The sequence below is a fragment of the Lichenostomus cassidix genome, chromosome Z, assembly GCF_008360975.1.
Source record: "Lichenostomus cassidix isolate B80296 chromosome Z, HeHo_3.0, whole genome shotgun sequence".
Lineage (NCBI taxonomy): Eukaryota > Metazoa > Chordata > Aves > Passeriformes > Meliphagidae > Lichenostomus > Lichenostomus cassidix.
Window position 1 is genome coordinate 60,867,907 of NC_139511.1, and position 26,604 is coordinate 60,894,510.

The window sequence follows — 26,604 nt, forward strand, 5'->3', positions numbered from 1 at the left end:
TACACTAGGAAGGAGAAACTGATTTCCCAACCAAACACAACTGTGTTCATGCAAACTTAAGTAGTGCATCTGTAAGAAAAAGATGGATCTGGGATCACATTCCACTATAAATGGTAAGTAGTTGCTAAATAGTCATTAAATGAAGGTAATACAGAATGTCTGCTAAGTCAAAAGAATTCACATTTATGTCCAAAGACAAAAACTTGTGTTGTTCAATAATAACTTGAGGCATTCTGTTGCTAGTAAGGAATGAGATTTGCTAACCTGAAAGACTGACATATTCAAAAGTGATCCCAGTATATAAAGATGGAGAATTTCAGCTTTCATCTTCACATTAATGTAAGCTTTTCATTCGCCTCCTGATAAGGCAAACTCAACAGATGTAGACAGAAGTCAAAATATAGGTATTAAAACTGAAGCTGAAATAATCAAAAACACGGAATATTTGTAATGTAGAAATTTATTAGCTAATTTGTAATCTTTAAAGATTTGGTAATGCTGCTTGAATTAGGTTTGACAGCAGTTTTCACAAGTTTTTTAAGTCTCATTCAGAACATCCTGCATCGGCTCTCATTTCAGGTTCAGAGTATAAATTTATTCGTTTGAAATTCTATATTTGCAGAAAGGGTTGCCCAGAAACAGTTTTCCCATGAGCCTCATTAATTTTAACTTGTGACACCTTTAATGTCTGGCCACCTTATTATCTCACCAAAAATCAGTCCAATTCATGCCTTGGGGAAGTAACAAATATTTTATACCCTGTTCCTCCCTGTTAATAATTGAAAATGGTAACACATAATAATAAACCCCCTAGGAACATGACTTCTAAAGATACCATTTTACAATCCAATTGGATTTTTTTTTTTATACAAGACAGTACTATTCTGGTTTTTTAATAATGGTTCATACAAACTTGCCTGTTTTTTCATCCCTTCATGAGTGATGAACAGAGTTCAGCTCAACACCACACAATCTTTCGATTTTGTCTGTGGCAGGAATAAGTGGCAAGGTCAGCACAGGCCAGACTGTTCAGGGAGACAAGATATAAACCCCTCCAGGAGCATCAGCTGAGGTGTTTTTTGGGGGACACCATGTCACACTCGCCTTCCTCATCTTGAAAGCTGATTGTGATGTGGAGTTTTACAAAACAAGTCCAAACAACACTTTGGACTGAAACTGAAGAAAAATAGATTAATTAAATTGTAAATGGACATGTGAGTTAAACCATTCACAGTTAATGTGATAATACTAGGAAAAATGCATTACGTGGACCATGTTCTTCAGTTGGTTCCCGTTGGCATGGAAGGTGGTTGTTAAACGTTAAATCAGAAGAGCATTTGTTATCCCATAATGCATAAATTATACATGAAAATACATTGTTCTGAACAAACACATTTATATTAAGTAGCCCTAACCGTACAATCATATGGTCACGTTGGAGGAGTAACTTCATTGAGTTAAATTTAGAATTTCGCCTGCAGCTTTTCCCCCCCTTTCTGGTGGAAACAGCTGTGTATGCACAGCGTGGCGTGATGCACCTGTGGCTGCAGGTCTCCCATTGTAGCTGAAGCCTCGGCCTTGCCGCGGTCACCTCGCCTCGCTGGTTGCCGTGGAGATGCAGGCGCAGGGAGCACGGTGCCTTTGGAAACGCCGTTTCCAGGCTGCCGCGGCTGGGGCGGGCGCGGCCATCGCGGCGCTGCGCGGGGGTGAAACCGAAAGTGCGGGGCCGGGGCGGGCCCGCGCTCCGCCCGCCCCCCGCGGGCCGCCCGCCCCGCTCCGCTCCACTCCTCCCTCCCATGAGCGCCCGAGCCGCCCGGCCTCAGCATGTCGGAGAGTTTCCACCGAGCGCCTAGTGCCAGCCGGGGCCGCGGGTGCGGCGCGCCGGAGAGCGGCAGCGGGGCCCGCCCTGAGGGTAGCGGGGCCCGCCCTGGGGGCAGCGCACCCCGCGGCTCGGGCTCTGCCGAGGAGCAGCAGCACCAGCCGGGCGGCCTCTTCCCGCAGCAGGAACCATTGCGGCCTCCCAAGACGGCGCCGCTGGGCACCGGGATGGCAGGTACGGGTCGCTCTCCCCTCCCTTTCTTCTCCCGGGGCACCTGCCCGGCTCCCCGCGGCGCCGCAGGAGCACCGGCGCTGCCCGCGGGAGCGCGGTCCTGTTCCCGGCTGTGCGGTGCGCGCACCGCGCCGAGGCCGGGTCAGCGTGGCGAGCCCTGGGGGCCAGGGGACACCTGGGTGGCTAGGGAGGGGTAAGAGCAGGAAAGCCAAAGAGAATCATGTGAAAGCCAAAGAGAATCATGCACAGTGCGGTCGCTCACCGCCTGCTGACCGATGCCCAGCCTGTCCCCCAGCAACAATTGGCAACTCCTGGCCGGCTCCCCCCAGTTTATATACCGAACGTCACATTCTATAGAATGGATTGTCCCTTTGCCCAGTTCTGGTCAGATGTCCAGTCTATGCTGCCTCCCTGCTTCTTGTGCACCTGCTCGCCATCAGGACATGGAAAACGCGAAGTTCTTGCTTTAGAGTAAACACGACTTAGCAATAGCCAAAACATCAGCTTGTTACCGACGTTAGTTTGATACTGAATCCAAAACACAGTGCTGTACCAGCTACCAAGAAGAAAATTAACCCTATCCCAGCTGAAACCAGGATGCTGGGTTGTGGACCTCGACCAATTAAAGGTGTGATGTTGTATTGCAGCTACTCACAACACTCTCTGTCTTTTCCCCCCTTTTGTGCCCCCACATCTGAGTGTGCTATTTATCCATCTGATAATCTGACTGCAGATAGTCTCAGCCTTCCCCCTACTGAAGAACTCCAGCCTAAAGGTTTGCAAAAAAATAAACCCAACCCGACGTAACACAAAGCAATGTTTGTTGGTCAGCTTTTTCAGGTAGGTATCAGGTTCTGATTTCAAGAAATTTATGAGCTAATCTACAAAGAGAGGTTTGGAAAGTAGTGTTTTAAAAACACTTTGACTGGATGTTTTGACAAATGGTGTATGAGAATAGCAGTGGCTAAGTTTTCTTGAATATTTTGTTGACAATAAGTGTTGGTAAAAATCAGTCATGTCTGTCATCTATTGATCTTCCAAATGTATCTTGTATTTGTGTCTAAAATCTGTGAAAAACCACAGGATATCAAATCAAATGTACTGTAAGCAGATTTGCTGAGGTCCTTAGGTTAACTCTTAGAAAACATGTTTTCATGGGAAAGAAGAGAGGGGTTTATCCCTTCGCCCCTTTTTTTCTTTTTTTTGGCATCTACACATGAACACTCTTTACTTTCTATCATTTATATCAGAAAGACTTCTAGAGTGTGCTCAAATGAGAATATACTTAAGAATGAACAATAAAACCTTTGTATTTAAAGGAAGTATATTTATAGTAAAACCATATTATAGTAAAACCATACTCGAAGAAAAAAAAATGTATTCTGTGTTTACTTTGTGCAAATACAAACTAATTTAGTAATTTCTAAGAAAGCTGTTCACAAAATTTTTTCAGAACACCCGCAGAAGGTGGGAAATCCATCTGGATCACAAGATAAAGTTTCAGTTCTTGAGTCTGGACCAGAAATGGCTGAACCTCAGTTAGCTGTGGATCCTGTAGCAACATCAAATTTGTCTGTTAAAGCACCTGAATTTTATCCACCAGGATACAACCAGAACTTCAGCCAGAATTTCTCAGTGAGTGTTTGAACTTTTTATTCAAATTAATAATGCTTTCTTGAGATCTTTTATTGAATTCTGCATTTGCTGAAGAGATTGCAAAAATTCTGATGATAACTTCCAGAGCTGCGGCCAGGATGCTAAGTGATAATGGGTGAATATTACGGTGTTCATGAGAGCCTTTAGTGTAGGATATTTTCCCAAAGCTTGCTGCAGATAACTGCATTCCTTGTTGATTAAACCAAGCATTGGTTACATCCAGGAGGAGAGTAAACTGGTTTTTTTGGTGACTATCTGTCCCGGGTTAATGATAAGACTCTCTCTCCTCCGAGAGCGAAGGGCCCCGACACCCCTCCCCCACCCCCAACAGAACCTCTTAGATGGAAGTGAAGAAAAAACTATTTATTTAACAAAACTACACCGAGTGCCCTACAAGGCACAGGGGAAGGGGAAAAAACAAGGTGAAAGGCAGTTATTCAACCTGATTAAAAAGTCCTTTTCTCAGACGCAGTCCCTCTCCTCCTCGCCCCCCACCCGGGGCCGGGTGGAGCTCCCTGGAGAGCTCTGCTGTCCTCTGGCCCTCCTGGGTCTCCGGGTGGCAAAGCAGATCGAAGAGAAGGGGTCCAAACGAGGAAAAAGAAGAAGAATGGAAAAAACGGGAACAGAGCTCACTCCGACCCCCGTCCAGCACGCAGTCTCTGCCGGGCGACGAATCCTCCCCCCGGAGCGAGGCTTGGGGAAAATGTTTTCAAAACAACCCGCGTTTCTCTCTGCGGCTGGGTGCAGTTAAAGAGACAGGACCACACATTTTTACACATTTTTTTCTTTCTTGGGCATATAAGCCAACGATAGGGGATAAAGGATTATCATATCATCAATCCAAGACACTACCTCTTACACCTACACTGCATTTGAAGTGAAAGCCTAACTGCACCTTTATGCAGAATTCACAGGTTTTTGAAGAAAGTGTGGGAGAAAGCTTGAACTTCAGCTTTTCTGAGCGCTGGCTTTGCCCTGCCTAAATTTCCTGTGCCACAGGTACCATTGGTCATAACTGCCTAAGCTAGTAGTGTACCATCATGTCTCTTTTAGTTCCTTCAGTGGTATTGTACCACCAAAGGACAAAAAAAGTGTTAGACTCATTCCTAGCAGTTACCTACCCACACACCTAGTAAGAAATGTATTTACAGCCAGACTCAGATCAATTTGTAGATGCATCATGTAATAAAAGTCGGTGCTTCTATTTTCTACTGCATTGTCTTCCATGTTACTGCTTCAGTAATTCTACTCCAGGGAAGATCTGTGTTAATTTCTGGAATATCCTTTTGTTACACAAGCAGTCGTACTATATCTAAACAGGTGGGAACTTTTACAAATGCAATCAAGTGTTAAAAAAGGAACAGCAATGCTGTAGGAAATAGATTTTTGATAACTTGTAGAAGAATACTTTATTTGAATGCTAAATGTGGTTATTTGGTATTTTGAAATCTTTTCTTCACCAGTAAAATTGATGTTACCTTAGTGTTACCAGCTTTGCCTGTTCACTGAATATAATTACTCTCCGGGATAATACAAGCCCACAGCCAATATACAACTGTTAACAAAATGCCAATGTGAACATGCTTTGGTGAATGGATAATCTAGGAGAAAAATAACTACTTTGCCTCAGTACTGGTTACATGTTTTCTATAAATAAAGTGTTTCAGTTTCACACCGAAAAAACCCAAACAACCTTTCCAATAGCATACATAGTGCACTCTTAAAACTGCAAAGTTTCAATGCCAACAATGTTGCTTTTCAGCTGTTTCGAAAAAACACACAAGCGAGTGGGAGTTCCTGGTTGCTATGTTGTTGGAATATGCTATGAATGTGACTCATCTATTAATAAAAATACCTCTGAAAATGTTAGCAAAACATGTTGCAGGGATTTCAATCTAATCAGAATATGATAGGCATAAAACAGTGATATTTGTCTTTCATCCTTCGCTGATACAAAATCTGTTGGTTTTTTGCTTTAGTAGCTAAAGGAATTTTATAAACCGGGCTCACTTGCAATAAAAATAAGAAATCTAGCACACTTTACTGTTACACAAATTTTGACCATGAGTTCTAAAATTTAAATCAAAACAAAGTTTTAAAAATTTATGTATTTTTTTACTTAAAATTAGTACTTTTCAGCTTTCATTTATAAAGGTTCCTGGAATTTTTAAATCTGAAACCTTGCATTACTCCTATAAAATACACTGTTGTTTTGCAATAGGAAAAAGCATTTATTGTTTTAGAAATAGTGTTGATTTCTTGTTTGATTGTACACTGTTTTAATTACTGTGTGTTCATATAATATTTGATATCGGGTCAGTTAATTTCCAGTCTTTCTGATTTTTGATACTCAAAACTATCAATTATGCGTGAAGATGTTTTAAAGGGCACAGCATACAAGCTTTACTAGAACCTTCAGAAAAACTTTACCAGGACTTTGAAGAAAGGCCTCCATGGAATTCTCTGTTTGCATACGGAGTCCAACCCATGGGAAATTGTAGATGTGTGCAGTAGAACTAGTGACTAGATGTAGGTTTGGATTGCTAGTAGGAAACATCAGACTTGATCCTTGGAACGGCTGGATGATAATAATAGGGCAGTTACTCCATCAGAGGGGCATAATGATGTTCTTACTTTACATTCTATTGTGGTTTTTTAGGATTCCACAATCTTTCCATCCTGCTTTTTTTCTTTTTTTTTAACATCATTTCCATCAGAAGACCAAGCATGAGAGTGCCTCTTAACCTCATTCAGAATGCATAGGTGGTTTTGTGTATGCAACAGTCTCTGTACTTGAGTTTGCAATAACTTTATTGTAAACTTGTTGAGTGCATATAATCTGAAGGGAAAAGAAGCTTGTTCCTAACAAGTCTGAAGAGAAATCAAATCAATAATAAATTATTAATGACTAAGTTCATAAATGGAAACATGAATTTATTAGATATAGGAAAATGATAATCAGTATGTGTACAGAAACTGAGTCCAAGAGCAGATTTGACTCATTAATCTTTTCTATAGACTTTCTGGTTTATCTTTATGTAAATCAGAGGAGTGTTAGTATCTATTTAGCCTTCTACTCTTATATCTGTAAACTCATTAACTAACACATAAGAAAAGAGAGGGAAATCAAAAATCTTTTCATCAGTTGCTTTTTTGTTGTGAATAATCCAGGATCCTGTCCTATAGCTGTCAAAGGTTAGAGAGAAGAATTGGAGCTCTGGCTTGATGGAGGAGTTATTGAAATTAACAGAAAATTTCTAGTTGACTTTCTTGGCTTTGAATTATAACTTGGTAATGAATGTGTAATCTTACAAGCTTCTGTTACCCAACTGCTCTAGAAAAGTAATCAAGAGCCATTTACTTTATTTTCCTTGAGTTGATACAGGGCATGGTGCTACTTACATGTTAAACCTTAAAATCTGACAATGAGAAATGCAAGTAATTTATGTCTAGAGGCTATGGGGTTAAATTTAGTTCATTTTTAAAATATCAAGTATAAATAATTTTATTAAAACTGTATATTCCTAAATTTCTGAAGTATTCCTTTTTCTCTCCAATTTGGTCTGTTCCCTGGCATAGTTACTAAAACCTAGACTTCTTTTGAAGTTGCATATTTAGTACAGGTAGATGAATATGGTATAGAGTTTAGTTCTCTGTGTTTAGCCTCTTAATTACAAACTGGAAATAGGAGTATGCGCCAGGGACACCAGTATACCAAATGGTATTGGGATCCCTTACAAAACAAGGATGGTCTCCAAGACTGGGTTCTTGCCAAGTGAGTATGAGAGGAAGATACCTTCCTCTCTGCTGAATGAGGATCTTGTAACAATCTGATGGCTGTCAGAAAGAGCAGCTTCTTTTACTAGCTACAGCAATTGCATGCTCTGCAGCCCAGCTGGAGAGTTTTCAGACAGGTTGTTTGGAGAGATGCTAGTTCAGCTGCATATGATTAAGCTGCAGTAGCTGCACAATAATGTAATAGTTCTGTGAAACAAACTTGTTTTAAGTTTATTGTACCGAACACTTGCTGTGCTCTTTGAAACTGCCTCATAAATATTGATCTCCTTTAGCAAAGCAGAGTATTTAGCAAGTCATACATAGGCCTATTAGCCTTTACTTTTTGGGTTTATAAGCTCCAAGCCATTAGAATCATGGAAAACTTTAGGTTGGAAAGGAGCTCTGAAGTGCCAGTGCTCCAATCCTCAGTTTAGATCCAGTTGTCAAAGGCTTTATGTAGTAATAATTTGCCTCTATTTCCATAAACCCTTTTTTCTTTTTTCCCTATTTCTGATGGGCAACATTAAGTTATTTAGTCTTTAGTATTATTAACTGGCAAATATTCTACTTAATTAAACACTGTAGGAAATCTTTCTAGTTTTACTTTTCTTACACTGATGTGTGCCCAACCTCACTAGCTCAAGTATATAACCTTATGACATGTGTCTGAATGATTTTGGAAAATCTGCATTTTTTACCTGCACGTTCTTCACAAGTCCTGAAATTAATGTCAGGATGTGATCTTCAACAATGTGTATTTGTCTTTCTCATAGATCATACCCACCTATAATTTTTTCACAGATCCATGTGGCTTCATAGTAAAAGAGAGACAGGCATTTTGAAGACAAAGTAATGAACTGTACCCCCATTAAGAGAGTAGAAGAGGGAGAGGGAGAATATACTTATAAACCTCATTGATACCTTTGTGTACACTAAGTAAAGAAAATGTGCCTTGTCATTTTAGCTCAGCTTTACAGTACATATTCTTTAAACATTTTTAAATAGTAGACAAGCTGAAAATTCTGATTTTCTTTATGTTACTCTTATGTCTAGAATTGCTAATTGTAGTTAATTTTTTAGAAGTCCCTCTTCAGGCTCTTTCTTGCATTTCTGGAATCTATGAGATGCTTTTCAGAATATTTGTGTGCTATGACAAAGTCAGTTATTTGTACTGTGTTGTTACTAGTGACATCACAAAGTATGCTGCTTTCTTTGCTATTCCCCTTATATACCAGTATTTTAATAATCTGGAATAGTATTGACTTTAGATACTCTTACATGTGTTCATTTCTGAATGGACAAAATCAGCATTCTTTTGTTCCATTGGTGGGAGCAAAAATATTGAAAAAGTGATATTGGGTAGGCCTCCCTTTCTTCAGAGGACAAGTGTGTTTACTGTTTTGTCTGTTTTTTTAACTCTGCAGCTGCAAAGTAATGCAATTCCATTTGAACAGGTTCTTTACATGCCTTGTAATCTTTCACCTTTTGCCAAATGATGCAAATACACTGACTTTAAAATATCCGTTTTTCTGATTATATTTGTTACATGGGAACAATAATCTGTATTTATTGTATTTCTTTAATTACATTCTTGTCACTGTTGGACAGCTAGCAGAGTGAAGAGTCAAGACCTCTCGAGTGCTAGAAAAAGTTTGATTTTGTTATTTATTAACAATTTATATAGACATCAGAGGGCCATTTAGATTGGACTAATTTCATCCTTCCCCCAGGGACTGATTGGTCCAGGTGTGAACTGCCTGTATCCAAAAGGCCATTTCAATAACATGAAAGCTTTCTCTTTATTTATAAAACATAGAAGAAGAGAAAAGTTCCCATGGGAAAGGATCTGTGTTGCCACACTCTCTCTTCTGCATATTTTTGGAAAACTATACACACTATATAAGCTCAAAATACTTTGTTTCAAATTTTCCAATTTTTTTCCTTCTGCAGTTCAGAAATCCACACTACAGTTAATGTCCACACCAGGAGTGAGTGTTGAGCCTCAGTGTGGTAGTTCTACCCCTAACAGATAAACTTGCTTTGTTTGTTAGTTAATCTTGCACCAAACTTGGGAAACTGCTTAATTTCTTTTTAGTCCATCTTTTTATGTATTTTTCTGGGAGATATTTTTCTAATGTCTATAAAAATACATTACCTGGTTCATAAGGTGATTGGACTACAGGAGGTTTCTGAGGGATACACTCCAGGAGGCGTTGAGGTCTATGCTCTGTAAAAATGCTGAAGTGAACTGTGTAATAAAGATCACTCTCAAGGATGCAGCGACTCAAAACTAGGGGCTGTATTGTTATTTCTGGAGATAGTAAGTGTAACAATTATTCAAGGTTGTTTTTAAGTAGTTGGTGCTCTCTTTCACTTCTATAGGATTCTTCTGTGGAAGATAGATGTGATGGCTATCTGACTCTGGCAGAATATGTACAAGCCTTCCTAAATCACCTCACCGAGCAACCAGGTTGTTTTGAAACTGAAATAGAGCAGTTTGCCGAAACACTGAATGGCTGGGTCATTGCAGATGAAGCTTTACAGGAACTTGTTGAACTCATCTATCAGCAGGTAGTGTATTCTGTCTTATAAGATGGACGTTATCGCTCTGTTACCCAGTGTTAAATACAGGCATACCAGTATTATTTGTTACATAATTGTATCAATGTTATGTTTTAGTTATTTGGGGTTTTTCCCTTTTAGACTGAAGAATATAGACGAGGATTTTCCTCAATAAATTGAAATGATAGCTCACATTTAAGAGACCTGAACTGTATACATTTCCCCAGTTTGCTCTCTTTTCTTTGTTGTGTTTGTATCTCCTTTGTAGCATACTACAGTTGAAATTACAGTACTTAATTAAAGGAAGTTGTATCTTAACTGCTGTATTTTATATAGTAAAGATGGAAGAAACTTAATGTCAGAGTTGTACATTTTTATTCTCTTGTGCAAAAAAAAAAATTCTTCATAGTCCTAAGATACTTTTAATTCCTTGGTATTTAAGAAAATTTAGTTCATATCTGCTGTACACACCAGCCTGTGGGAAATGTTTCTTTATTACCAGGCTTTTTTCCTTTATTTGAAACATACCTATTTCAGAACAGCATAATTGAAGAAAAGGAAAGCTTATCTAAGGGTAACTAGGTCCAGTCCCATTGATGGCCATGGAAATGAGGACAGAGACCTTGAGCTGAACTCTGTACTAATTGGGGGAGCCATTGGAAAGAACAGCTTAATATGTGTTGCTTAGCAAATGAGCTGCTGTTACTGTCTTTTGGGCTCGCTGCAGAGAATGAAGCCATGCTTCTGGCTTGCTATTTGTTATGTTGGGCGTCTCACCCTTTCATGGGTTTGTTGCTTTCAAGTTCTACCTTGAATGCAGACTTTTATTCAAGTGCAGATACCTGCAGAATATTTTAATGTGGAGTATGTAGAAGAGGAAGGGCTGGTTGGTCGTTCTGCAGAACTGTAAAGTCTCAGGTTTCTCATTGAATTGAATATACAGAATTAATACAAATTTAATTGAGACCAGTCTAGTTAGACTTGAAGATCACCTGTGCCGCATTTGAAAGCATCATTTTCCCATCCTTTATTTAAACCCATGGAGGATAGTTGTTATACAAAAATGAAAATATTCCATATAAGTTTATTGGAAGAAAAGAAAGAGGACTTTATGCTATTTTTAATTTTCTGTATCCTAAATACATTGACTCTCATTTAATGAAAGTCTTAATGTTGCCTCTTCCTTTCTGCCCCCTTATAAAACAAAGTTCGGCGTTAGTGTTTACTGTGCCTTCCTCAACTGAGAAGCTCAGTGTTAGTCTGAAATTACATGAAAAATAAAACTTAGTGCCAAAAAGCTATGCTAGTATTCAAAACCATCTAATTTTAACTTTGTTGTATGTCAGGCTAGGATAGTGTTTAGGCAAAACCAACTACCCTTATTATTCTTCTGTCTTGAGCAGAGACTCAAGTATTTGACTCCTGGCTTTTCACAAAACAATTAAAATTGCTGAGATTTATAAGCATCTGCTTCAGTGATGTAAACTTGACCCCACTAAGGAGATTTACAGATGCTAGGTTTGTGAAGGAAAAATAAATTAAACTCATGTCCTCTGTGTCAGGTATCTTAGCTTCTCTATAAGTATTAGTTATATTCTTCCCCCTCTTCTTCCTAATCCATTTATGTCTAAACAGAGTGAAATGCAAGTTCTCTTGTCTTTCACATGTTGGACATGAACTTTATAGTTTAAGAACCTTGACTGTTCTCTAGTTAATGCAGTGGATTTGTCCTGTTAGAGCAACTACAGTTTCTCAAGATACGTGTTGGTAGATCAGTCTTCATGCTTAGATTGTGACGACTTTGAGTTGGAGATAAAGTGTCATTAGCAGCAATAACAGTTCAGAGGATATGATTTTGCAACGTAGTGATTTGTTACTGGGCAGATATAGAGCAGATTTTTTTTGTCTGTGCCAGGTCTTCATACTAATATTTAATTATTTCAATGTTTGATGCAACCACAAGTACAGACCAACTAATAATGAAGATAATGTTTAAAAAATTCAGATCAGGTTTGAAGAATTTGTGTAAGTGTTTGGGTGCTAGTGTTTTTCTTTGCTGGGGGTTTATTGGGTTGGGTTGGGTTTTTGGGGTTTTTTTTTTTAGGAAAGACTGAAAAAGGGGCATCTGATAAAAAAGGGTTACCTCTGCTAGTCAGAGCAACTGATTGAATCGAAGCACCAAAGTTAGGTCATTCACACGCCTCTTACTGGAAAGTGAATTCTATTTGTCTTTCTTAATTACTTCTTGTATCTTCCAAAGCCACTTAATTTTTTTTCAGAAGCTCTATGCACATAGTAGAGTTGCATTAAGTGAATATTTTTCTCTGCCTATAAGAGGTAGCTAGGTATAATGCATTGGCAATATGCTTCAAATGTTGAAACAGTTCAAACATGAAAACATACCTGTTGCACTGATAAATTATCAAGATGTTCAAAGATGATAAAGCCAAAGGACAAGTTTACTGAGTTCTTAGAATCTTCATTTTCTTTTGGGCAGAGCCAATGAAGTTATTTGCAGCAGAACCTCTTTTCACTGAAACTGCATCTGAGTAATAACCTGAAATTCAGGTGTTGTTAGAGAAGACTTGAAAATGAGTGAGGAATAATAAATTATTACCTCTTTAAATTTTTAATTTTGAATTATCTGATTAAAACAAAGAATTTTTTACACAATATCATTGCTGCCACTTGTTTGTAGATGATGAAAGTGTAAATGTTCACCAATAACAGGACTTGTTTTAGAAAAAAAAGGATTCATCAAGAGCCATTAATTGTAATGATATAGTATTATTCTCTGATTCAGAAATTTGCTATTCTCCACATTGCTGGAGCATGTGTGGGAGAAAGTATTTCTCTTTACTTACCATATTCTTACACTCTTTCCTTGGATATTAAGCATGGCCAAAAAGAGATTCTGGAATAAATAGGTCATAGACTGAAAAAAAGACAACTTTTTATGATGTTGTTTGTATGTAATCATTGCTCCTTGAGAGAGTATGTGTTCTTGAAAAAGTGTCTTAATGTCCACATGATTTTTTGTATAACCAGTTTGTAAGTTGTTAGGTCACAAGTTGTTGTAGTTGTAGGTCACAATGCAGAAGTAGAGTTACATGAAGATATATGGTGTAATGATGATTGCTTTCTTAGAGCCATAAAATCACAGGATAATGAACTTGTAAGTGCTGAAATGCATATAGCAAAATTTTGATGCAATACAAAAGCAAACATGGCAAATTGTTAATCTTTTGCTCCTTAGTTGTCTGATCAACATTAAACACAAATATCAAAAAAGCTTTTAAAAATATTTCCTGATAGCCTAATCATTAGTTTTATAAATAATTTATTTTTCCATTTTTATTTTGGAAGGCCACATCTGTCCCAAATTTTTCCTACATGGGAGCACGGTTGTGTAACTATCTATCTCACCATCTAACCATTAGTCCACAAAGCGGGAACTTCCGACAGTTGTTGCTTCAAAGGTCAGTATCAGTCACTTTAACCCTGTCACTCTCTTCTGTTATATCCTTCTGATTTGTGTGCTAACTCTTCCTGCTGCATACAAAGAGATACTTAATTAAAATAGTAGTATAGATCAAGGAATATCAAAGCACAGGTACACACTGGGTATTAAACACATACATTTTAAAATATTCTAATATTTTTAAATATGAAAATGGGACTCCATTCAAAGTTCTGTAGGCTCTCTTGAACAGAATGTATGAGACTAATCCCAAAAAAATTGGAAAGCTAATCTACTTTAAAAGTATACTAAATGCACATATATGTATGCTGTCCTTGTGTTTTGGCTCTTGCCAGTACTTACTTCATTGTGCTTTTTCCTTTAGTGTTTTTTGGGGGGTTTTTTTGGCCTGGAATTGCTGTTTAAGGTTTATTCACTGATTGGCTAATTGACTTTGTATCTGTGAAATAGATGTATAAAATCCAGAAGGATAAATTTCTTCAGTTCTCAGTTACTGCAGATTTCTGGGGACCTTAGTTTAATAATGAATAAGACTTTGTAGTTGACAAAAATGCAACATTATGTAAATTCTTATATTTCCTTTCAAATATTACTGCATGACATTTGAAGGAGTACTACAATTGGACACTTCAGGATTCTTTAGAAATCAGTGTTTTGTCTTTTCTTTAAACATGTCTGGCTTTCCAAGGTCAGGTTTGCCTCTTATTTTTAAAATTTTTCTTATTCCAGCAATGTTTAGGAACAAAAGCATGATAAACTTTTACAGTCAGGCATTCTAATGGTCTTTTCTCATGAGTGGAATGTTGTGGTTTAACCTGGCAGGTAGCTAAACAGCTTGCAGCCCCTCACTTACTTCCCCCACCCTCCCAATGAGATAGGCAGGAGAATCAGGGGCAGAAAAAGTAAAATTAATGGGTTGAGATAAAGATATTTTATTAGGACAGAAAAGGATGGGAAAATAATAACAGCAATAAAAGAATTAGCATACACAAAACAAGTGACACACCATGCAATTTCTCACCACCCACAAAGCCCAGACAGTTCCTGAGCAGCAGCCCCCAGCCAGCTTTCTCCCTGGCTTGTACGCTGAGCACAGGCCACACGGAATGGAATATCCCTGTGGTCAGCTGCAGTCAGCTGTCCTGACTGTGTCTCCCCTCATCTTCTTGTGCCACCTCAGTCTCCTCACTGGTGGGATGGGGTGTTAATCAGAAAAGTCCTTGATGTAGTGCAAACAGCAGCTAAAACAAGAAGCTGAAAATACTCATTTTTCTCTTGGGTTTTGGTTTTTTCCCTTGGCTTTCAAAATTATTGCTTATGATTTTTTTATCTGTGTGCTACTTGAGCATGAAAGGAAATCCCTGTTAATGTTGGATTTTCTGGTTCTTGGTTTTGAAGCAAACCCAATGGATAACATTAATGTTAGCAACCTGAAGCCATGAATTTAAACTTGCTTATCTTTTGCTTGCTAATATGAATGAAGTTGGGAGGGGGAAGGCTATGTGCAGATAAACAACCTAACAATGTAAGCACAGAGAAGTTGTTTTCTGTTTCTCAACAAAATTTCTACCTGAAATTTTGTATTTCAGCTCTTTAGATTTTTCAGTTTCTCTGCTATTTCTACATCCATTACACAAGCATTTGGAATCCATTAGAATTTGTCTGGGTTTCCTTTTATCTCAAATATCTTTTAACTTTGTTTTTGTAATGTTATGTAAACTTGTATATTTTTGGCAGAGTTGCTCAATATTACAAAAATTATTTCATTGCCTTAGTATGTTAATCCTATATATTTGTATTTATATTTAAATTACAGAATCATAGAATTATTTGGGTTGGAAAGGACCTTAAAGATCATCTAGTTGCAATCCTCTGCCATGGGCAGAGAATCTACTAGTCTAGGTTGCTCAAAATCCCATCCAGCCTGGCCTTAAACACTTGTAGGGATGGAGCATCCACAGCTTCTCTGGGCAACCTGTTTCGGTGCCTCACTACTACAGAAAAAATGTCTTTCTAATATCTAGTCTAATCCTGTCTTCTGTCAGTTGGAAGCCATTTCCCCTTGGCCTATCACTACATGCCCATGTGAAAAGTCCCTCTCCAGCTCTCTTGTGGGCCCCTTTTAGGTGCTGGAAGGTGCTATAAGGTGTCACCAATGCCTTCTCCCAGCTGCACAACCCCAGCTCTCTCAACCTGTGTCCACAGAGAGATACTCAGCTCCTGTGGTCAACTTTGTGGCCTCCTCTGGTCTCACTCAATACGTCTGTGTCCTTCCTGTCCAGAGCACCCCTGAGCTGGATGCAATGCTCCAGGCAGGGTCTCCCCAGAGCAGAGGGGCAGAATCCCCTCATCACTTGCTGCACACACTTCTCTGGATGCAGCCCAGGATACAATTGGCTTTTTGGGCTTCATGCATGCTCTGTCACATTCACCTTCTCATCACCCAGCACCCCAAGTCCTCCCTTGTCAGGACTGTCCTCAATCACTTCTCTGCCCAAGCTGTTCTTAATGCTTGGGATTGCCCTGACCCATGTGCAGGACCTTGCACTTGGCCTCGTTGAACTTCATGGGTTGCACAGGGCCACATCTCAAGGCTGTCAGGGTCCCTCTTGTGTGTCATCCCTTCCCTCTGGAGTGTCACTTAACACCACTCAGCTGGGAATCATGAATGGTGTATCACTGTCACTTATCATGGCAAGAAAAAGAATTTATCAAATGAGTGTAAAGGCATCTAAGACCATGTGGGTAAACACCCTGAAGAGGGGAACATCTACCTCATTTCTGTGGACATTGCCTGCCTGTGTTACTGTTGCATATCCTGGACCCATATTTGATCGTATAAATTGTGTAACTGTATTAATTTCTACATGTTGTAAATTGCTCTATTTAATTTTGCTGCATCAGATATCTCAGTGCATAAAGATATAATCATGTAATCATATGCATTCATCTAAAGCTGCAAATCCACTGTTTCTTCACGAAGGCCTCACATTTTATGCACAGATCACACATCCCAGCATTCAGCGTGTAACAGTTTTCATGCAGTTCATATGTTCTTAGCTTTCCTTTAAATGAGTAACATGTTACATATGTTGGAATGGCTACAGATGATATAATTTTGTTTTAATTTTTACAGATGTCGAACAGAGTATGAAAACAAAGATGAAGCTACTAAAGGGGATGAGACTACTAGAAAACAATTTCATGCCTTTGTGCTGTTCTTAGCTGAACTTTATCTTAACCTGGAGGTAAGAAGAAAGTGGCATGTCACATGGTATTTTATTAATTTGTTGTTGTGTGTAGGTAAACACTGAAAAAAAACTATAATTTGAGGTTGTTTTCTAAAGACAGAGGGCAGTAAAGTAAAAGAACTTCAGAACAGTTTCATTATAATGTGTATGTCCAAGAAGCATATGAACAAAAATGGAGAAGATCATTAGAAAATAAGAGTATAACAATTAAAGTGTGAGAATTTGTGGGAAGAACCAACAATTAACATCTTTGAAATAAAGCTTTTGGTATTTTCTTTTACTAGCAAAACCTCCAGATGGCTATACTTAACCAACATATTAAATGTTACAGCCTAGCAGAAGCAGATCAGGATCAACAACCCATGTAATCAGTATTCAGACATTAACAGGAGGCGTTAATAAACCCTTGAGGCAGATGTGAAAATCCTCAAAATGAGAAATTAAAAATGCAGACCTTTAAAGATATTTCTTATGATGGTTGAGTCATTGGCTTATGCATGAAATTTTGTATTTAGATTTGTTTTCTGTATCTGTGATATGTACAAAGGGATGTACAGAAATTTCTTTGATTTTTATGCCTATGTGTTCACCAAGTTCACTTCCTGCTGTAGTGTAGTTAAAAATATACATTTGGCTTGATTACTTCAATGGTTTGATTTATGCAAACACTATAATAATGTTCTGCTGGCATGAGGAAAATGCTTCTCTGACTCTTCCATTTCTGGACCATAAGTGGTCCTTGAAATCTACTTTTCACTTGCTAGAAGAAAAAAGGAAGATTTTCAAAGACTTTGGAGGAGAGGGAGTTGTCCATTGGTGAAATACACCATATTCTTTGGAGTATACCATTTGTTTTTAAACCATTTTCTGTAATTTTCTAAATATATGAAGATTGCCTTCTGGAAGTAAGCTACCACAGCTGTAGAGAGAATATGTAATAAAGTAGAGAAAAGAGCATGGGGTTCTGGGAATTTGGTATTTTGTTGGCCATTTGTCAGGCATTTGGTAGCTTTTCTTAGCAATTTGTTAGCAGAGAAACAAAATGCTACACATGCATTGTTAAGTCAGAATTGTAAGGATATTACTCAAAGTAAGTTTTCTAATGTCCTGAGCTGTGTGATGCAGTCAACATGCTGGAGAGAAGTGGTGCCACCCAGAGGGACCAAGACAGGTTTGGGAGGTGGGACCAGGCAAACATGTCCCATGAACCATGTACCTAGTACCAAGTGCTAGGTACTGCATCTGAGCCAGGCACAAATGCAGGCTTGGTGGGGGTAGAATTAATTGGGAGCAGCTCTGCTGAAGCGGACTTTTAGTATTGGTGGATGAGGACCTCAACATGACCTGCAAGAAAAAAGGTATGGCCAGCATACTGAGGTAGGTGTGGATCTAGATGATCTTTAAGGTCCCTTCCAACCTAAACCATTCTATGATTCTATGAAAGTCTGTGTTCTAAAATGGTTACAGTATTTTGCATGTTCTTCCCACGATGGAGGTCAACTATGTTGATCACAAAACAAATCATACAGCATCCAAGGGAGAAAATGTGCCTAAAATAATTTCTAAGACTTAAGTCTTTTAAATGTCAGGGTTTTATATATATTTTGCAGATTAAAGGATCAAGAGGACAGGTTACACGGGCAGAAATTCTTCAAGAAGGCCTTCGAGAATTACTAAATGCGCTCTTCTCTAATCCTGTGGACAGTAATTTGATATGTGCAGTGAAACTGCTGAAGGTGAGACAGTAGGTTTAAAAAAAATCAAAGTTTTTAAACTTCCTAGCTTTTGGGAATAGCAGTGTGAACTGCAAATGAGGAAGTATTTATAGGGTTTTTTGCATTACATCATTAGCAGAGCAAACTGTGCTTTTTTTGTTTTCCTTAGTACTAGGAAATTGGCCCAGTAAAAAAATAACAAGATGCTCTAAAAAGAAATTCAAGGTCATTTGTGAACAAATGAGCAATAGAACTGTAGCCAAAGTGCAAAAGAGTAGATACTTCCTCCAGGTCTCATTTTACTGCTTCTGGTGTGGGAGAAAACTGTAACCAACCTGAAAATGAATTGTGAGATCTTAGGTATGTTCTGTGTTCTGAAGGACACTTGACCATTAGGGTCCACCACTTTTGTGGCAAAAGCTTCCGAATATCAATTATTCCATTCTGTATTGTCTGTGTAATTACTATTGTAGAAATACATAGATTTCTCTTTCATGTCGAAAATAAAACTCTTTGCTTGTAACCCATACTTTTTCTTGTAAACTTGTTAGCCTCTATGCAGTGAGAAACTCTTACCTTCACTAGGTATCATACTCGTAGTTGGAAAAACAGTTTAAATTAGGAATGAAGGTTAAGTGCTAAACAGTATATTTCTGAAGATTTTTGGTTGGCTTGTTTGGTTTTGCTCATGTTTTACCCTTCCTTGTATGCCACTGCTTCTCAGACTCCTCTGTCTTGAACTTCAATTCTGACAGCTTCTTTTGATAAGATAAATAGAGAGTAGGGAAGAGAGATCTTTGCAGTTGAAAACCCTCATTTGAGGTTTGGATATCTAAGGCGGTTGCTTCACAGCAAGTGTGATATTATGTTTAATGGGCACATTCACTCCTGTGGTCAGTCCTTATGTTGGCAGGGCTTCCCTGAGGCAAGGCCCCCTGAAGAACCTTTTCAAGCAGCAATACATAAATCAGGAAGCTTTACAGTGCTGTTGTTTTTCAGTCCTTCTCCAATGAAGCTGGAGATCTCACTATTTTTGTGGATATTCTTGGAATACATGTTTGGCTTCACAGCATCCTGAAGAAAACCAGTAATCTAAATTATTTTATGACGCGTTGCTATATCTAAAAGGTGTTACAGAACAAAGAGACTCTTTTTTTTCATGCAAGTGTTTTTCTGGTGTTTTACAGTATCTAGAAATGTTGAATATATATGTGGCTAGACTGGGCTATCTCATGAAACCTTGGTTTCACTATTGAAGTAATGTCTCATTTTATCTGTTGCATTTAATGCAGTGATAGATACAGGATTTTACCTGTATGCTATGCAGTACATTTATTTTTAATTAATCTTGGTGCTATTACCTAATTATATAGGATTAAGGTAAAACCACTGTAGAATACTACAAATACCAAACAAATGCTGACCAATATACTTGCTTTTATCTTGGGATTTTATCCCTTTTTATCATCAGATGCTATTCCAAGCTTTTTTGATTATGTAATATTTATGCTGAGCAGATTGCTATTAGTGGCAAACTAATTTTTTTCTGATTTAACTCCTCCTGTGCAATTATTAGGCAATGAAGTACCTATTGTTGTAGGTACATCCAAAGCTGTTCTAGACTGCTGCTAAAGATTTCTTGGCAGCAGCTTGAGCCTCTCAGACTTTTATATATTAAAGTTCAGGTTGGTTTGGTCAGATAATTCTGGTCTCCTTTATATATATCCAGATTAAATTCTCTGGCATATTTGATGCTAGCCAAGTTGATTGAAGTGTTTCTAAAATTTAATTAACTATTTCCTGTTGTCGTGTAAACTGGTGGGATCAGCTGCAAAAATAAGATTTAAAGGAAATAAAGGATGGTAGAATGTACTTAAATCAAGTAAGATCTGACCAATGTCACTGAAGAGTTGTTTTGAAATTGTATTTCAAGACTGAAAGAAGTGGCTGTGAACTTCTAAGTAACATAAACATTGGACATGGAGCTCCTATACTGTCTGTAGTTTAAAATAAACCATTTATGAGGTCTATTAATCTGTTTAGCAAAGAGATGTAGGCAGCTGGGAGCTTCAGCCATCAGGTAGTCCAAGTGTCATGAATTGTTACAGAATCTCTTGACTTGACAGTTTTTTAAGAATTTCTAATTTTCTTAAAAATAAATTCTAATCCCTTGTCTTTAGTTGACAGGCTCAGTTTTAGAAGATGCCTGGAAAGAAAAAGGAAAGAATGATATGGAGGAAATTATTCAGAGAATTGAAAATGTTGTGTTGGATGCAAACTGTAGCAGGTGAGAAGATAAATTTATGTGCAGTGTTTTGTTCATATGAAAAAGAACACCTTGGAAAATCTTCAACAATAATGAACAGATCCAAAAACTTACTTTAAAAACTTACATTTATGAAAAGTAATAGGATATATGGGTCATTTTCCATGTAAAGAAAAAAGAAAAGGAAAGGTAATGTGGATTTCTGGCAGTTCGATTAATTTTGTTTTGGGGTGGGTTTTTTGTATTTTAGTTTTTAATAGAGATTCAAGTTCCATTCTTGTTTTGGTTTTTTTTTTTCTTTTTAACGTATTAGGTATTGAAATTTTCAGTAAGTGCTTTAGGCTTGTAAAGCATGTACAAAGAAACAACAGGGGCAATATCTCATCACTTACACTTTTAATTTTGAATTGAATAGGAATAAATACATACAAACAGTACTAAATATGTAGCAGTATTAAATACATACAGATTGTTATAAATATAAAGGCAAAATGAAATACACTTTGTGCTTTGGTTTTTGTTTGGGCTTTCTTGGTTTGTATTTTTTTCTGGAGAGCACACCTTTTTGGCAAGGTCTTAGCTTCAATCTGGTAAAAAATGAGTGGTTGACTAATGCATTAGTAATATGCTAGTGGTTGACTAATCACCTGTGTACATGAGGTTATCTGATTCTGCTGTGCTTCATTCTCAGTTTCTTGAAAACTTACTAAAAACCTGCAGAGGGTTCAGACACTGATCTGTTGCCATATGGAGGGAAACCAAGAGTAGCTCATAGCATCTGTGTGTTGGAATTGAGCTGCCTCCAAAGAGAATGAGGAAATTTTTACTTCAGGAACCAAAACTGATGGCACAAGCTCAGGCTTCAAAGATACAAAAAACCAAACCCATTTCAACTGGGAAAACTGAAAATTTTATTTATTTATAGGTTCTTTAATGAGACTCTTCTCCATAGACCTGCTTAAAAGAATAGGACAATTTCTCTTATTTTAGGGATGAAATGGATGTTGTTATCTAAAATACTGGGGACATTATTCCTTACTGTTGACTACAACCTTTCAGTATGAGGAAGGGGACTAAGGTTAGGAGTACAGAATAGATAATTAAAACAAAATTTGGAAGATCATCTTTCTTTTTTTCCCAGTATTATCCTTTTATCTGAAAGGGATTTGCTCTTCAACTTGTGCTGCACAGTGAAGTATCTCAATAAAAACTATAGCAATTTCCTTTCTCTCATGAGCTCCTTACTTAACAGCAGGGGAAGTGGAAAGAGTGAATATCTCATAATTGACACACAAAGCATCTAGACTTGGAGTTGAAAAACTGAATTCAAAATTATCTGCACACCAGACCAAATTTTGTGCTTCTTAGACTTTTTTTTTATTTAATGGATTTAACTATGTTGTATTTGCACAATAAGAGAAGCCAAATTTCCCGCTTGGCCCAAAACATTCTAACTTTTGTAGTGCTTCTCTATTTCAGAGATGTGAAACACATGCTTCTGAAACTAGTAGAACTGCGATCTAGTAACTGGGGTAGAGTTCATGGAACAACTCCACATACAGAAGCTACCCCTGAAAATGACCCAAACTATTTTATGGTAAGGATATATGGACATTTCAGTTCCTTACTTCCATGTGAATTTCGTTTGATTCATAGACAATTGCATTACTCAAAACTACAAACATCTGTCTCTCTGGATACATGTAACTTTCTGTATGACTTTATTCTTAGAATGAACCAACATTTTACACTCCTGATGGTGTTCCTTTCACTGCAGCAGACCCAGGTATGGCACACATTTAGTTTACCTGACTTCTCAATATTCTTTAAAAAGTTGTAATTAGGTTTACAATCTGTTAAAGAACATAAAATGCTGGTCTTCAAGCATCTAAAACTTAAACAACTTAAACCACAAAATTCTGCCTGAATTCCAGGTTTTGTGGAGCAGATGATTTATTCTACGCTAAAAGAAGGTAGGTGTTTGAAATGGAGAATGCGCTTTTGAGTTCATGTAGGTCAGAAGAATTTGTTCTGTGGTCCTCCACACTTGGTCTTTCCAGAAAGCCAAAAATATTCAAGTCTTCTTTTCTTTGTCTGTGGTTAGAATCAAAATCAAACAATAATCTTTGGTTTCTTTATCTGTAATCTGAGCACAACATGGCATAACACCATTTGAGGTAAAGACATTTTAGTTCACTACATTTACAGTTCTGTAAAGGTACTTAGGCATCATTCCTAGAGATTCATTCATGTCCTGGGAAGACATTGTTTTAGGAGTTTTTCCTGTTAATATGTTTCCCTCCATTTATGGTCAATTTTCAAACTTTATGGATTCCTGTTAATTTAGAGGACTAGTCTTACATGTTACAAAGTCTCATCTTTCCTTTGCCAGATTATCAAGAAAAATATCAAGAGCTGCTTGAAAGAGAGGATTTGTTTCCATATTATGAAGAAAATGGAGCAGATCTGTCAGGACCTGGAGAGCTGTATGTTTTCTTTCTTTGTGACGTATTTTTTTAATAATAATTATTTTTTACTGTGATGTTATAGTGCAGACATAGGATTCCAATCTTGACAAAAAATGGAACTAAATAATGTAATCATTACTTAGTTCTATAGTGGATGTATTTGTTTGGGTATAAATTGGTTTTTAATCACACAAGTTTGAAACCAATTTCATATTTATCCTATTGAGTATGGTAATTACATTTCAGATATGTATGCCCATGTACAAACATACTTCTGCATTTTAAAAAAAATTTGCTTGACTGATGTGCATAAACATCCCAGTGAGAGACGATCACCAAATTTCCAGTGTCTTTTAAAGGGAGGGAGTGACAACTTTCTCTCCTCAGCCTCAGTACAATTCTCCTCCATTTGAGGGCTATTCAGTATTCCTGTAGAGCAAGAAAGCACCCTAATGGCAAAGGGGGAAGCAATAAGTGAGAATGTAAGCTAACTTTTTTGCACTGGTTTATAAAAAAGAAATGTGTAATTAATGGTCTAAAATAAATTGCTCTGAGCTTTATACTCACGAAGGAGGACTTTCAGATCTTGATTTGACACCCAAGAACATATTCAGTGTTGTTTTTATCTGTGATAGGAGTGCAGGCCTGGATCAGTACTTTTGTTAGTTAATTAGAAAACTTTTAGATTGTACCTAGCTGACACGAATGTCAAGAACTTTGGAAGATACATTAGAAATATCATTAGAAATGAACAAGCTAATACTGAAGGGGAAAAAAAGACCGATGTGAACCTCTGCTTAGAAGAAAAAAATGTAAATTGGAGACAGCAGTTAAAAAAGCACAGCAAATCCCCGGAATGAACACTGAGTCAACCTTCAAGCAAGGTGACTGTAACCTTCTTTGCTGAAGGCTTAAGAAAAGCTTAGACAAATGTCTGCTGATTCTCTGTCAGCTGTTTCTCATGACTGACATCGCGGAGGGTTCTGTGGAGGGTTCTGTCTCCTGAAGGCTACAGTCTTACAAGAAAGAAGGAACAAATGAGATAAATATGTAGACTATTTCCTCACTGCATAACACTTTGGAGCAAAAACCTTTTCTTACACATTTTCTATGGCCTTCTTTTAAATATCAACAAACAGGAATGCAGCGTTTCTGTATTAATGTGTTCTGTCGTTGAACTAGGATGTTGACAAATCAAAAATTACGCTAATATGTTGGTAATTATGGTTTTTTGTAAATGGATCAGTACAGATGCATTATTAAATTTTGTGAAGCTTAGATTTCATGACAGCATTTTCTATCATCTTGGAAACTATTTCTGTCTTTTAAACTGGGCAGCGTAAGATGATCTAAAAAGGTAGCAAACACTGTAGGTATTTGTACATATGTGTGCTGCTTTGAGGTTTCTCTCTATTTGTTTTCCTAGTACCCAATATTGGTTCCTTTTCATTCCCTTTAAGAAAATGTCATAAATAACTGTCATTTATAAAGCTTTGTTTTCTCCTTGAGATCTACACAAATGATTCTAAAAATCCGTTGGCTCTGAAAATCTGTATGTAAATTTAATACCTTTGGTGATTTTTTTTTTTCCTTCTCCCCTCAGGTATTTTGATGAGATTGATGATGAGATGGATCCAGAAATTGAAGAAGCATATGAAAAATTCTGTCTAGAATCAGAACATAAGAGAAAAGAGTGAGATGTCATATATTAATGTTAGTTTATTTAACCATTTTAGATATGTTTAGAGTGCAGGGGGACACAAAATATTTGTACCAAAATGAGGAACTTGAGTTTCTCCAAGTACTAATGTTACACAATTTCCATTTTGTTTAACAGAATCTGCCAAAAATTGTACACTTTTGCCCTGTAACTTAAAATGTTGTGTATATATCATAGTTTATTTTATGAAAAATGTTTTTTGAACAGTTTTGGCTGCAATAAAAATTATTTAAAAGTTATAATTGAAATTAAAATTTCATGGGGATCTGTCCCTTAAAACTTTAATGGGGATCTGTCCCTTAAAACTTTAATGGGGATCTGTCCCTTAAAACTTTAATGGGGATCTGTCCCTTAAAATTTTAATGGGGCTCTGTCCCATAAAACTTTGAGGGAGAAAGGGAAAGAATAATGATCTGAATTTGCTTGCTTGTTTGCTTTAGTATATATTGGGATTTACTCATCCTGTTTACCATATACAATATATCTTGCATTTACTTCTACCACTTCCCCCCCAAGAAGAGTATGATCCAAATAAGAAAGAAATTTTTTTTTCTGTAGATCACAATCATGAAAAGTGGCTTGTGACAGTTTTGTGTATGGGTTTTTATTTTGTTCATTTCCTTTTTCTTCTTTCAAAACACATGGGTGAGGTCTGGACTTTTTGTTTTTTTCCTGGAATAAATGTGTTACATGTTGATATGTGAAAAAGCAAGCAGTATTTTGGAAGTGAGGTGCTTTCAAGATCTTTGGTTCAGATAAGCTTATTTTCAAATCTACAAGAAAAAACTATTCTGTAATTTGTTGTATTCTTCAAGACAACAGTAATATAGTTATGTTCTAAACCATGCTTCTCAAGAGTATGTGCAGTGCTTTTTTTTATTTTGCTTTTCTCCCAGTAATGTATCTAACATGTCTAAACTTTCACAACCCTTGTAACTTTCTTTTATTCTTCTAATTTTATGTAGTTTAATTTTGTAGTTGGAGTAAATTCATATATTTCATAAATGTTAACATTCTGAAGCCAACTGCTCTTTTTTTGACTCCATATAATCATGTTGGTTTTCCTAGGATACTCCATTGTTGTTGTTGCCAAACTCAGTTGAACTGTTTCCTGTTACCTGTTGCTGGTTAGACTTGAGTAGAAATCCTTACCAAAAACAAACGCAAGTATTTCCCAACAGTTAGCTATGATAAAGAACACGCATTGTAAATATGCATGTAAATAATTCTGATAATATTTCACTGTTACTTGTTCAGTTAAATAAGTTGTGCATCTGCTAATAGAGTGAGCAGTGACTGTTTTCTGGATGTTATTTAACATACTTATTTAGGTTGGAGTTTTGGAAAATAAAATTTAACTAGCTTTATTTCCTTTGGTATAATATCACTACCTTGTCTTCTTGCTTTAAAACAAAAATTATTTTATTACCTTCTTCTATCTTTCCTTCACTGAGCACTCCTCTCTCCTCTTCAAAGTACAGAGTTTTAGAGTGTATTGTCTTTTAATACTTCCTGGAAAAATAAAATGCATCAAAATGCAGTGTGTTCATAAAGACTCTATTAGCATTTCAAAGTCTTTAGACTAAAATCCAGAAATTAGAAATGTGAAAATTAGATGATTTTCGAATACATTTTCTCTAAGTTGAGCTTAAATTTCA

At 37.2% G+C, this 26,604-nt stretch overlaps 1 protein-coding gene across 3 annotated transcripts; it reads left to right on the forward strand.

Annotated features, from left to right (window-relative positions):
• PAIP1 (poly(A) binding protein interacting protein 1) lies at positions 1–26,313 on the forward strand. Of its 3 annotated transcripts, XM_085041962.1 has the most exons (12): positions 1–113; positions 2,002–2,053; positions 3,504–3,685; positions 9,866–10,054; positions 13,412–13,524; positions 16,663–16,774; positions 18,388–18,513; positions 20,673–20,779; positions 22,238–22,355; positions 22,490–22,544; positions 23,151–23,244; positions 24,830–26,313. In XM_085041962.1, the coding sequence occupies exons 1-12, from the start codon at positions 111–113 to the stop codon at positions 24,921–24,923; spliced, it is 1,245 nt and encodes a 414-aa protein (XP_084898088.1). In that variant the 5' UTR covers positions 1–110; the 3' UTR covers positions 24,924–26,313. The 3 variants fall into 3 exon arrangements, with proteins under 3 accessions (XP_084898088.1, XP_084898089.1, XP_084898087.1); XM_085041963.1 differs by lacking the exon at positions 2,002–2,053; XM_085041961.1 differs by lacking the exon at positions 1–113 and having other exon boundaries at positions 129–2,053.
• Positions 26,314–26,604: the final 291 nt, after the last annotated feature.